This window comes from Cloeon dipterum, chromosome 3, assembly GCF_949628265.1.
Source record: "Cloeon dipterum chromosome 3, ieCloDipt1.1, whole genome shotgun sequence".
Taxonomy (NCBI): Eukaryota; Metazoa; Arthropoda; class Insecta; order Ephemeroptera; family Baetidae; genus Cloeon; species Cloeon dipterum.
The window spans coordinates 25,368,866-25,382,410 of record NC_088788.1 but is presented as its reverse complement, the minus strand read 5'-3'; the positions used below and the strand labels follow the sequence as shown (position 1 = coordinate 25,382,410).

The 13,545-nt window shown below is 40.3% G+C and overlaps 3 protein-coding genes across 4 annotated transcripts; 2 read left to right on the top strand and 1 right to left on the bottom strand.

The window, feature by feature from the left end:
• Positions 1-117: 117 nt before the first annotated feature.
• LOC135941561 (zinc finger protein Xfin-like) lies at positions 118-3,054 on the top strand. Of its 2 annotated transcripts, none has more exons than XM_065487180.1 (3): positions 118-323; positions 425-598; positions 684-3,054. In XM_065487180.1, exons 2-3 carry the CDS (start codon positions 596-598, stop codon positions 2,889-2,891), a joined length of 2,211 nt encoding a protein of 736 aa, XP_065343252.1. In that variant the 5' UTR covers positions 118-323; positions 425-595; the 3' UTR covers positions 2,892-3,054. The 2 variants fall into 2 exon arrangements, with proteins under 2 accessions (XP_065343252.1, XP_065343251.1); XM_065487179.1 differs by having other exon boundaries at positions 400-598.
• A 247-nt stretch (positions 3,055-3,301) lies between these two features.
• On the top strand, positions 3,302-7,544 carry LOC135941564 (pancreatic lipase-related protein 2-like). Its single transcript, XM_065487184.1, has 7 exons — positions 3,302-3,495; positions 5,482-5,653; positions 5,712-5,860; positions 6,062-6,313; positions 6,802-6,990; positions 7,049-7,217; positions 7,273-7,544. The coding sequence occupies exons 1-7, from the start codon at positions 3,429-3,431 to the stop codon at positions 7,469-7,471; spliced, it is 1,197 nt and encodes a 398-aa protein (XP_065343256.1). The 5' UTR covers positions 3,302-3,428; the 3' UTR covers positions 7,472-7,544.
• A 40-nt stretch (positions 7,545-7,584) lies between these two features.
• On the bottom strand, positions 7,585-13,444 carry pea (ATP-dependent RNA helicase pea). The gene is made up of 17 exons (XM_065487177.1): positions 13,248-13,444; positions 12,774-12,887; positions 12,597-12,682; positions 12,297-12,535; positions 11,897-12,242; positions 11,680-11,841; positions 11,500-11,612; positions 10,897-11,363; positions 10,172-10,353; positions 10,018-10,120; positions 9,701-9,964; positions 9,435-9,648; positions 9,041-9,374; positions 8,576-8,869; positions 8,192-8,517; positions 7,930-8,109; positions 7,585-7,867 (listed from the first exon to the last, which is right to left on the bottom strand). Exons 2-17 carry the CDS (start codon positions 12,865-12,867, stop codon positions 7,645-7,647), a joined length of 3,627 nt encoding a protein of 1,208 aa, XP_065343249.1. The 5' UTR covers positions 12,868-12,887; positions 13,248-13,444; the 3' UTR covers positions 7,585-7,644.
• Positions 13,445-13,545: the final 101 nt, after the last annotated feature.

The window sequence follows — 13,545 nt, the reverse complement described above, 5'->3', positions numbered from 1 at the left end:
AATTGAAATTCAGTAGTAATAAATAGTCGGTTAGTTGCAGAGATATTATGTCTTAATCAGGCATTAATGCCACGCCTCCTTTCCTTGCGGTGCGATTGCTGCGATTTCTGTTGTTGACATTTTAGCATCAGGATCAAGCAGCTAGCAGAGAAAATAATCACCCCGAACCCAAATCATATCATAAATCGTTGTTAATTTTGAAACATAAACGACCAAAACAAAGTAGATATATATCTACATACTGCCAAAAAGAAAGTGATATAATGAAAGTAACAACAACTAATACCTGTGACAAGAAACATCGAAAATTAAGAAGGTTTTTGGTGAGTGCTGAAGCATATCTATGTACATTATGTATGTAGTTATGAATAGTGTCACCTATTATTCTTGATTTCACAGAAACTCAACAACCACAATGTTGCAGTGTCTGCCATGACGCCATGACCAAGTAAAATAAATGGACCAAATTATTCTGATCTCTTCATTTATGGATGCTAGCTGGCCTAATTTTAAACTGGATAGAAAATTTTGAAGATTGTGGACATCCATTTATGTTAAAGATACATACTTCACCAGGACCACTTGAAATAACAAAATGGTAAGAACATCATAAATATATCTTTAATATTGAGTGTAAGAATAAATAAATAAAAATTATTTTTGTATTTTTTATTTCCTTGCAGGCTACTTTTGACAGCGTTGTGGTGGAGGACCGTGTGAACTGCAAGCTATGTCCAATGGAATTTATGAGTTCAGAATTTTGGAAAAACCATATGATTCATTACCACGGGTACGGTTGCCTACATGACAAGGTGTACCAGTGCATCTGCAAGTATGAATCCATCGACAACGTAGAACAGCTCCAGGAACATTTAAGCAAAAGAAACAAGTGCGCAGATCAAGTTCTATCAAGTTATTTGAGCTTGAAGAGTTTGAAGAACAATGCTAATGTTCGTTTCCGGTGCTGCGAAGAAGAATTTTGTTCAACTAACGATTTCACCAAGCACCTAACTGAACAGCACATGCGAGCCTTCAGATGCAAAGTTTGCCAACTCGTTTCCTATAAAAAAAGTGATATTGAACAGCACGTCTTTAACCATCCTGTGACGGGAAACGTTTTCAGTTCTCGATTCTGCAACTTCAAATCTTCGTCTCAAACAGCAGTCGAGAAACATGAAACAACTCATTCAGGCGTATATTGTTGCCACACTTGCAAAGTGCAGTTCAAAAGCCAGTGCGCATTGGGCAAACACCAAATGATCCACGAAGAAGGTTCCACCATCCGTTCAAGCGCGAGTTATTACATAGAAAAATTCATTTGCAACCTTTGTATGTGCAAATTTGAGTCTCGGAACGAGCTGAGGAATCACAACCCAAATATCTACTTTCCAGACACCAATGCAAATGCAAACATTTTGGTGGCCGTCAAAGAAGAACCTGCAGAGTTCGATGCAAGTATGGAACATCAACTGACGCCAACCACTGATGTAACGCACGATCCCAATTTTTGGACTTGCTGCCACTGCCTGTATAAAAGTTATGACAAGCTTCAAGCCGAAGCCCACTCGCTCATGCACAACACTGCCTGTTGCCTTCAGTGTGATTTCAAATCCCAAACCAAAAAGCTCTGTGCAGAACACTCACACTATCCCGAGATGCACGCCAAAAGGAAACCACACAAGGTTGTGCTCAAAAAGTACCAAGTGAACCAAGCCAGGTGCCCTTGCTTTGTCTTCAGGTACGCGTGCAGCAACTGTCCGCTGGTTTTCAACGAGGAAAAAACCGCCTCTGTCATCAACTCTTACTTCTACTGCACGCGCTGTCCGTTCACTTCTCTGTCCAGAACCTCCCTTCAGGCCCACAATCTGTCCCACAGCGACCTGGACGTCTGCTTCGGCTGTCCGATCTGCCCTGACGAAACCTTCTACAACCTGGGTGACCTTGAAACCCACCTGGATCAGCCCCATTCTCTGTACAGCCTCGCGAGCTGCATCGTCAAGGGGCTGGAGCAAACATCCTGGAAGTGCGACCGGTGTCCCGCCGTGGGCCGCACCGGCTTGGTCACCCACATGAAGGACCATCCCAAACTGATCTGCCCGCTGTGCCTCAGCGTCCTGGACCCGGACGAGGCCAAGGAGCACCTGACGAGAAAGACGGTGAAGAAACTGCCGTCGTTCATTATCACCACCTGCTGCAAGGGCTCGCCCTCCTTGGAGGCCTATCAGTGCACCTTTTGTCCGCGGGCCTTCTACCACTCGACAGACGTGGACGAGCACGTGATCAACGATCACAAGAACCGCTGCAAGTACTGCGCCTCGATGTTTGGAACGCGGCTTGAACTGATGGAGCACCTGAGGAGCCACAATGAGGTGCAGAATCAGTTCACGTGCGAAAAGTGCTTCTTCGTGATCATGGACAGAGAAAAGCTGCTCAATCACCAGAAAAACTGCAACCCAAAGGGCAGAAAAGAATGCATTTGCAAAATTTGCAAGAAAAAATTTGCGTTCGAGGAGGACAAGCGGACGCACGAGGAAAAAGAACATTTTCAGGGTGCATCTCACGTGTGCCCTATTTGTGGAATGAAGCACAGGAGCCAACTGGTGTTGCTTAACCACGTGAGGTATTTGCACCGCTTACGGAACCCACAGAACTCGTGTGATTGCACTCACTGCAAAAATACTCCTTTGGACGAGTGTTTTGCAGAAGACTTACTGCATTTCTGGACCTGCAGCCTCTGTGGGGAGATTTTTACGCATCAAGCCAGCCTAGAAAAGCATCAAGAGCAAAATCACAACCGCGGGCCTTGGTTTTGTCTCAAGTGCGACATCATCTACAAAGACATAAAATTTTTCGTCGCACATGTCAAAAGCCACGAGATTTGCAAAGTGTAATGATTAATGATGAACCTCCATTATTATATTTCATATTGATGGAAATGACAGAAATGAAAATATCACCAATTGAAAGTTATATTGCCGCTTTAAATATTTCAATCAACCTGAAGATCAAGTTGTTTTTATATTTGCATTTTTTTCTTCAAGATAATATGGGCGTTGGTTGAACACGAAGGGCAACCAGTTCAATATTTTTATTTGCACTGTACAAGAAGCACGAGTCCAGTTTATCAACATACTGGGACACTAAAATGTAAAATCATTCCTTATACAATCCAGCGTGTGATTGAGTTGAGTGAGATAATCCCTCTACTTCTGTTCAAACGATGGAAAGAGTAGCGCTCGCCCGCCAATAGCTCTCGATCTCGGACTCGCTCTCCTCAAGAGCGCTGAAGCAAATACGAGAGTAACTTTCACTTTTGCAGTAGTGAGTGAGCGTGGCGGAGAAAGAAGACTTCGCCGACGTGCTGCTGCATTTCTTTCCGAGCACGTGCATTTGCTTTCGAGGTCAGTGCCGAAAACGTTGACTTGGACATGACGAACCTTTTTACTCTGGTCCTGGTCGCAATCGCCGCACTGGTTGGGCAAAATAGTGCAATCCGTGAGTATTTCCAAATTTTATTTTAAGTTGCTAAAGAAAATGCGATCAAATAAAAATGAGAATTTTGAAAGTCCTCAAATATTAATCTTGAATGCAGCAATTTCTTTAAAAAACAAAATTTGTTCTATATGATCAGCAAGCCAATTTAAAAGATAAAAACGTTTTATTTATGTTTTAACGAAGCCCAAAAAAACTAGGATGCGATTGTTTGACAAGTAGGAGAGTTAAGTAGCCTTTAAAATTGCTGAACAGCGCATTTTTTGAAGATTTAAAGGAGAATGCCGTCGAATGTTCGATCTAGTTTATTTTAATCGATTTTAACTATGCACCCTTCTATATCATGTTTATTACTTATCTTTATACTTGAAAACCTATTCGCCTTGCTGCATAAATATCGCAAAACCGGATTTTGTATCATCATGTGAAGGTGAAAATACGGAAATTGTACCTGGAGCGTATGGGAATTCCAGTCAATGACAACAAGCTATAAATAATCCGCTGGTCATCAGAAGGATCTCGCGAAGTTTCTATTCCATGTTTCTAAAATAAAGTCTTTAATATTACGGGTTTATTGCTATGGAAGTTTTCTAATTTTTGTGAATATTTTGCATTTTCCGTTTGTTCTTTAAGGCGAAATCCCGGTTGAAAGTGATCATGGCAAATAACTTTTGATCTTGAACTACTTATTCTACAAACACCTTCAGACTAGACCGCTGGTTGCACTCTGCAATTACCTCCACCCTCCATCACGAGAAAGCTCTTATTTAAGAATCAGTTTACTTGAGCTATCAGCACATTCTTATCGAATTACACTAACCGCTGCTCTGGATAACCACCTGTAACGAGAGAGTCACCGAAAAAGAAAATTGCCAACAAGCAGCATTATATTCCAAGCGAGTTACTAGCGGAGCAAATTCTTTGAAATCACGAAACACAAGGCGAAGAAAAAGTGAATGCAGAGCAAAAATCAACCACTTCATTTGCAATCGTTTCTTTTTTGCCGTTGCTCTCTGAATAAATGCCGCAAAAGTTTCCGCGGCCAGGAACACTTTCACAGAGCACGCACTCTACTTTTTTGCTTAAGTAAATGTAAGTATACACGCGTGATGAATCTTGCGAAGTGCATAACACGTCGGGGAAATCCGCAGATTCACTCTGGATATAATATGTCATCGTGCATGAAGTAAAACGTTAAAGTGCTGTGTGATTATTGAAATTTTCTCCAGCAACGGTAGCATACGTGCTCATTATTAATAGGAGGAACACACGCGTACGCGTTTCCTCCTACCTGCCAGACAAAAGAAAGCAAACGTGATGTGATGCCAAAACAGTGGTTTAATCTCCCCGGGCTACTATTATGCTATTATGAAAAGCAAGCTCGCTGTTGCAAAACACCTTAAAATTATTAATTATTACAGCAGATTATGACATCATTTGGAACAAATACAAAAAATAGTACTACTTGGTGCCTTTCCATTCATTGCTCAGTGTAATGCTGGCAATTTTTTTGCCTTTTAGCCATGACTAGGTGAAAATCTATAATAGGATGAGTTATTCTGTTATATTATTAAAGAATTAAAAATCCAAGAATTTCGTTAAAGTGTTTATGAATATGTCCAAATTATTTCTGTTGCTATTAATTTTCTCATTATTAGAGGACTAAAAAAATTACTCACATTTTTATTTCAAATTTGTCTCAAATGAAAATGTCAACTGACATTAGTAGAAGTAAGTTAATTATTCAATGGAATTCACACTTTTTGAAAAATTCTACGTTGATTTAAAAATTAATAAAACAGAAATACACGCAGAATTTCACTATTAGCTGACTATCATGAATTTATTTCCACGTAGGAGTACTCGTTAATTTTAAAAAATTGTAGGCTCGGAAATCTTCACAATCAAGGTTCAGCGAGAGAAAAAATTTCAAATTAGTCATAGACTCGATCGTTTTCATGTGAAACTCACAAATTGACTTTATTGCAGCAAACAACTCAAGCCTTGCGAGGAACAGAAGGCCTCAAAGACAAAACGACAATAATGCCGTGGAGCCAAGCAAGCAGCCACAAACTGTGACGGATCTTTTTGTAACCGGATCGTGTCTTAATAAACCATATACCTGCCCTCACCCAAGGATAAAATTTTACCTTTACACGAGGTATTTCCTTTCATTTATAGTCTAAAATCTGAATTTAACTGTAAATAAATAAATGCAGACAAACTCAAAATGATCCGGATGTGATTGACGTGAACGATCCGATGTCATTGGTGGCCTCAAACTTCAACGTGAAGCACCCTACAAAGGTCGTCATACACGGCTTCGGCGGAGGAAGAAACCTATCTCCGAGTCCAGACATGAGAGAAGGTACGATAATAAACGGAGAGGCGTCAGTGAAAAAGTGAAATTGCCGACGTGCGATGAGCACCAGTTTCGCGCGAGACTGGTTTCCATTTCAAGATCAAGATCGCTTGTTCACCACGCTCCAAGGCGAAAACAAGATCTCTTTTTTTCCGAGCTATTGACTGCGATCAATTGTCATGCGTTCTGATTCATTCACTTCGGCAGCTTACTTCATCCGTGGCGACTACAATATAATCATCGTCGACTACGGCACTCTGGTGAAGGAGCCCTGCCTCAGTCAAGTCGGCTGGGGACCGCGTTTCTGCGCACGCTGCATCGCCCAGCTGCTTTACTACCTGGACCAGGTCAGCGGGACAACGCCGGACTCCCTTCACCTCATTGGTTACAGTGTCGGTGCGCACATCGCCGGTCTCACCGCCAACTACATCAATTTCGGAAAAATCGGTCGCATAACAGGTATTTAAAGAGTAAAAAGTAGAAGCTCTCATATTTTTCAGACTGTTGATCGGTCGTCTCATAAAAATTTATTTCATCGCGGACAAATTATTACTTTCTAAACATTTACTTGTTGAATGTAAAAGCTGAAATTTGCGGAAACTTTACTCTACTAACGATTTAGTAAAGGCGAATGATGTAACATCAATTTTTTAATACAGAAATTAATGAAATAACAATGAGCTGTTGGTTTATTCGTAATTGGCCGCCGCACTAACAAAATGAACTCTTGAAAAAGAGAGCGGAGACTTTTATGCTGAACATAAATAATAATTGTAATTTTATAGCCCTATTCAGTTCAAAAATACTTTCGAAAACATAAAAGCTTGCATTTTTAGGATAAAAAGATTGGTTGCAAGATGCTGGAGTTGAAATCTCCCAAGTTATTATTGTTGTTTATTCTCAAAAATGGTCAAATATTGATTTTTAACGCAAACCCCCTCTTTCAGGTCTGGACCCGTCAGTAGTATTTTATCAAGGTTCCAACAGCTCACGCGACTTGGATCTGACTGACGCACACTTTGTCGATATAATTCACACTGGTGCGGGAATTCTTGGTCAATGGGGTCCGAACGGACACGCCGATTTCTACGTCAACGGTGGAACTTCTCAGCCCGGATGTGGTGGAACGCTCTTTGGTACATTTCTTTAGATTTCACTGCATCTCAGCGAACTCAAAAGTTTTTTTTATTTCAGAGACGCTTTCTTGCGACCACACGAAGGTGACGCCTTACTTTATCGAGTCAATCATTACGGAAAAGGGATTTTACGCCTCGCCGTGCGCCAACTTCTTTTCCTATCTTTTTGGATTGTGCGATCCAAAAGACAGCGACTACATTTTAATGGGCGAGGACTGCCCGCACTCGTGAGTACTGAGACCCTTAATATTTGATAAAATTTAATTATTGGAAATTGAACAGAGCTCGTGGCGAATACTACTTGACAACAAACGCAAACCCACCGTTTGCTCAAGGATTCCCCAACAGGAACAAAAATCGCCAAGCGGCACTCGAGAGACGCAAGCAAGCTCAGAAGGCAGCGGCGGCGGCTCAAAATAGAAACAAAAGGAGAGGAAGTCAGCAACGACCTCAAAGAAACGTAACGCGCACCGGAAGATAACCAGACTGCTTAATATGTACTCTAAAGTTGCCAATTTGTATAAAAAATAGTAATTTATTATATTAACAACCGACATTCTTCAACTGGTATTTTTCCAATAACTCTCGAAAAAATTTTGGGAGTAAAATCTAATTTATATTGACCTTAATAATACGTTGACAAAGCCTCTAATCTTAGTTTCGCCTTCTTCTAACGCGGGAAATACGCCAGGCATTTGGCTCCTCGTACTTGTTGTAGAGCGGCTCCAGTCTCTGGTTCTTCTTGAATTTGCTCAGCTTGGTCGGGTCAGAGAATTTAAAGAAGGAAGGCGCGTACTCAACCAGCCACTTGGGGTCAATGGCTGTCACCTCTCTCATGTACTCCTTGGTGGTTTGAACCAGCTCGTGATATATAACCCTGGAATAGAGGTTAAAATTATGTTAGTTTTGATGCAACAAGTCTACGTGAATCTCAATTACCATTCTGGTTGTCTGTTGAAAAGTGAACTAGACGGGTGGATGAACACCACTTGGCTGTCAACAAGTGTACGGTAGCCCTCCTGAGGGTCCTTCTTGGCTGCGTTTCTGAAGAAACCAGAGCAAATCGCTTTCTGAACGTTGACAGTATTCTTGCCACATGAAACAACATCCAATTTGTGCCTAGAAAGAGCAAAAACATTTTAAAACACGATTTTGAGCAAATTATATCAATGACTAAGCCGGGATAAAGACTAACAACTACCTGTCCATAATTCCCAGGAGCTGCTTGCGGACATCTTGAGCTCTTTTAAGTGTCCGAATTTGAACAAAATTTTCATAGCACCAGGCGTTTGAAAACTTGTTGGTCTTCCAAGAGTTGTAAACAGTTAAAAGCGTGATGTGGTCGCCCTCAGCCTGGTTGAATTTTGCCTTCTTTTGATCGGCCAGGGCTTGCTTGTCCTTAGGTCGGTAAAAGACGTTTTGGACAGACAACATGGAGACAATTGTGAGAACTTCGTCAGAGCAATTGAGATGGACAGACATGATCAGCAACTTGGAAAGGTTGGGTTCCAGTGGAAATTCAGCCATCTAAAATATAATTATATATTGTCACTATTCTCAAGAATCATTTAATTGAAAAACTTACCCTTCGACCAAGTTTGGTCAAGAGGCCTTCACTATCCAGGGCAGAGAGCGAGTGCAGCTGCTCCAGAGCCATGATCAAAGACTCCACAGGTGGGGCGTCCATGAAGTCAAAGTGAATCAGGTCATTAATACCCATGGTCTTCAACTGCAGCACAGTTGTGGCCAAATTTGTGCGCTGAATCTCAGGCACAGGCGTTGGCAGCATTTCATCTCTGTACGCACGTTCTGTGTACAGACGATAGCACTTTCCTGGTCCAGTGCGACCGGCACGGCCTGCTCTTTGCTTAGCTTGAGCCTAAGGAATAATGATTAAGTAACCTTCCGTCTTGACAAGTAACAAATTAGTGTTTTAAACGGGCTTTCTTAGAGAAGATATGAAATTCGCTAACCCACTCCAGTCCCTACTAACTTTAAGAAATCCTGTTTTTCTCCAACTTTGGATTCATATTAATAAGAATAGACTTACTTGAGAAATTGGTGTCACCACCAACGAGTCCATGCCTGTCTTTGAGCTGTAAACCTTTTGTTTCACAAATCCTGGATCTACTACGTAGTAGATTCCATCGATGGTCAATGAAGTTTCAGCAATGTTGGTGGCAATGACGACTTTTCGGGAGCCTGGCGGTGCAGGATCAAAAATTCTTGTTTGCATTTCAGAAGGAAGTGCAGAATAGACGGGGAGAATAATTAGTTCTGGCACATCTGGACCAAGAGACTTCATCCTTTCATACAAAATTTCGCAGGCGGTGTCGATTTCTTCTTGGCCAGTGAGGAAAAGAAGAACGTCACCGGGAGGCTCTCTGAAAACAGACCATTTCGATAAATATTTCTCTCAAAGTTTAGCAATTATTTTAACATACCTCAAGTGGATTTGCATGACTGTGATAAGTGAAGCGTCAAGATAGTCAGTTTCAGGCTCCTTGGTGTACAAAACTTCAACAGGGAAGGTTCTTCCTGGAATTGTGAAAATTGGGGCAGCAAAGAAATACTGCGAGAACTTGACAGAGTCCAGCGTTGCTGAGGTTACAATTAGTTTCAACTCTGGCCGCTTCTGTACGGACTGCTTTAAAAGACCTGCGTATAAAATTTTTTTAGCAAATAGAAACCATATTTTTTATTATGTTACCAAACAAGACATCTGTATGAATGGTTCTTTCGTGAGCTTCGTCCAACATGATAACCGCGTAGTTCTTTAGGTCTGAGTCGACCAAGCACTCTCGCAACAGCATACCATCTGTCATATACTTAATAGCAGTCTCAGGACTTGTGCAGTCCTCAAAACGAATTGTATATCCCACTTCTTGCCCCAATCGACATCCAAATTCCTCTGAAACTCTCTTCGCAACTGACATTGCAGCGACACGACGGGGTTGTGTACAACCAATTTTTCCTGCAAAAATATTATTTGGGTTTTGCAATTTTTAAATTTAACTGTCAACTTACCTCTACTAGTGAATCCAGCCTCAGCCAAATACTGAGTGATTTGAGTTGTTTTACCAGACCCAGTTTCACCAATTACAATAAGAATTTGGTTCTCAGTCACAGCCTTGTAAAAAAAGTTATTAAAATTATAAAAACTTTATTTGGGTAGACATACTTTTATTAAGTCATCCTTCAGTTTGTAGATAGGCAAACTTTGTCTTTGTTCTAATATTGACATGTTTGTTTTCTTGCCAAATGAGCTCTTCTTCCCTCCGATAACGTGCTTCTTCCACTCTGGCAAGTCTTGCGCCATCAAACCCATACCTCGAGAAGATACTCCCTGATTCTGGTCTGCTTCTACAAAATCACAATTTTTTTTTAAACCAAGTGTTTGGTAGTGTCATGATATTTAGATAAATTTAGAAAAACTGAATATAGCGTAGAGAGTTAAAAATGTGGTGACAAACTCTTATTAAAATTCATATTTCAATTCTTGCTCATGAATTAGAGCTGCAACCAGCAGCCGAAACTGGTGATGCAGGACATATTTGATATAAATATGGAAAAATTAACAGCTTGCTAAGTGCCACACATCGAGGAAGCTGCATTTAATTGCTTTAGTAAATTACGACAACCTCACATTCTTCTGCATTCATTGGCATCAACCAAGAACGATTTTTTCATTTGGTTAAATTTCAAAACTAGTTAAACTATATTAAAAACCAGAGAAAGTAAGATTTTAAAAAAAGCACTTCAACTAATTACAATCACCATAATTTTTTTTTTAAATTTTTAAATGCTGCCAATTCTAAATAAAATTAACTTTAAATAAATTTAAAATGGGTAAATAAACAAATCGGAACAGAAAAAAGAAAAAAATGTTTAGCATCAGGAACAAACCTTCAGGCAATGGATCAGTCCAGTTTTTGTTGGAGCCAGAGGCCTGCGAATCCATTTCTTGTTCTCGCTGCAGCATTTTCACTTCTCTTCTTTCCTTAGCCAGCGCTGACTGCATCATTGCTGCCTGCGCGAGTGAGCCATCAGGATTTTTAACAATCCTTACTGGGCTCAACTCGTGCAGCATCCTTCCGTGACCTTGCAGGAATGGAGGTTCATCCTCCACAAGCTCGATTTCTATGTCAGCCTCCTCTTCGTTCTCCTTGGGAAGCAATCCCGTCTCTTCGTCAAAGTCGGGCAGTTCGGACTTGTCGATACAATTAGCAGAGAGCATCTGCTTGATTTCCCAGCGCTCAGGAGAGGTCATTCTCTGCACCTTCCTAGCCCGTCCTGTCTCATTTGGTTTTGCCATTGACTGATCAACTAGTGATGACACCGGCAAATCAGGATTTCGATCCATCAGCTCTTCCCTGAAATTCAAATTATTTATTTCAGCAATTTGACAAAGTATATAAAGGACAGGTGTGTTTAACACCTGTATTAAGTTGTCTAGAAAATATTTCAATGTCATGTAAGTAAAAAATTGCTTTGTACGAATTCACTAACCCTTCTTTTCCAGGTTTCCAAACTATGGATGGATTGAGATCTTCTCCAGTGTCTTGATCAACTTCTTTCATCGACAATGAAACCTTTTGGCCAGTGAAGGTCAAGACTTTCACCTGTGATTCAGTTAGACAAATAACCTCAATTATAAAAAAACTTAAAATTGAAATTGAGTGTTCTCACCTTGACTTTTTGTCCCCTTTGTACAACCTCTGATGCTTCTGAAACTCGCCCTTCTTTCCTTAGTTGTGAAATGTGAACTAGACCTTCCCATCTTTTTCGCATTCCTTCCATTTGAACAAAACAACCAAATGCAACTACATTGGTTACTTTTCCTTTGTAGATCTACAATCAAACAGATTGTTTAAGAAATCAACAAAAGAATAAACTGAATCCTCACCTGTCCAGGACAAGGCACGTCGGGAAGCTCCTTTTCCCTCGACCTACTTCTGTTCCTTCTAGAATCATCCCTTGCTGGACTTCTTCTATCTTTCCTTCGTTCGTCACTTCTGCTTCTTCGCTTTCTGTCTCTGCTTCTGTTTCTTAAGCGATCCCGGCTTCTGCTCTTTCTCCTCTTTGATTGGTCTTGGCTCCTTCTTCTCTTCCTGTCTCTGCTTCGATTTCTGTCTCTTTCGCGACTTCTGCTTCTGCTGCGATTGCGATCTCTATCGCGGCTTCTGCTTCTTTTTCTGCTTTTTCTTTCAATTTTTGTATTTTCATCATCAGACAGGACCTCTTCTTTAATTCTAAAACCAAACAAAATGAAACATCGCAATGTGCGATGGTGAGAAAAAGCATACTTTTTGTTGCTGGTTGGAGCAAGAGCAGTTAGTGCAGCCATGGCATCTGACACTTCAGCGTCATTTTTAGGAGAATCTTCTTTACTTTTGCTGTAGTAGTTAGGGTCATTGGCAATCGCAAGGCCAGGAAAGTTGGTTGAAAGAAGGTCTTTGTCTACTTTCTTTTCTTCCACTTCTTTGGCATTGGAAAATTTCGCCATGTGCTGGATTATACGCAGCAGATTGCCAATAAGAGAATCCTATAATTATAAAAATTAAGTTGAATGAAATCCACAAGTTTTAAAAATCTTGAGTACTCACTGAGAAGTCTGCGCCATTCTCTGTTAGTGCCTTTTTAAAGTTCTGGAACGTTGTGTTCGTTTTGGCAAGGGCAATAATGAACTCAGCTGAAGGAAAATTATTTTATAAATATTTTTTTCTCCAAGACAATAAGTTCATGCAGACTGTGGAGTGTGATAATATTGTGACCATACAAACCTAAGTCTTTATCGGCTATCCCCAAATGGTTTTCCAATTCAGTGCAAACTTTAGAAATCAGCGACAGTTGTTTTAATTTTTGAATCTCGTCCATTTTGTTGATAGGAGAATAAACTGAAAAATCAAAATTATGTATCTATGTATATATTAAATCCTTAAGTCTTCTATGTTATGTGTATGATGTATGTACATATCCCTATGAGCAATGATTATTTAAATACTGCTCACATTTGCCAAAATGGTAATTAAAAATCTAAATATTTAGCAATGTTTTTCTAATTTTTCTATTGCCTACGTATTATTGTTAGAAGTCTAAATTCTGATTGCATTGAACGTTGTCGAGACAAAATTGAGCGAGGATAATTCTGGTTATAGGTACATTACATTATAAAGTCGAGTGAGTAAAATTAAGAACCAAAATTACAAATTCATGCATCAGCATTATATATTACATAAATATAATTACATATATACCTGCAGGGTTTTTGTAATGCTTTGCTTATTTTTCCTATTCCTTTAGCCTTGCGTTGTAAAGAAAAGCACTAATAGGTGCTGTCCTCAAAATCAAGCAACGCAAAGTCGCAAATCAAGAATGTGAATGTACTGTACACAAACATTGATCAGCGATCATCAAGCCAAACGATTCCTGAATGATCTCGACTCTCGACTTCCTACTCCTGATCACATCAGACACAACATAAGCTGAGCGCCATACTTGCGCGTGCGCATAATTTACAAACCAGAACCTAATTTTCTTCAAGGGTGCCAACCA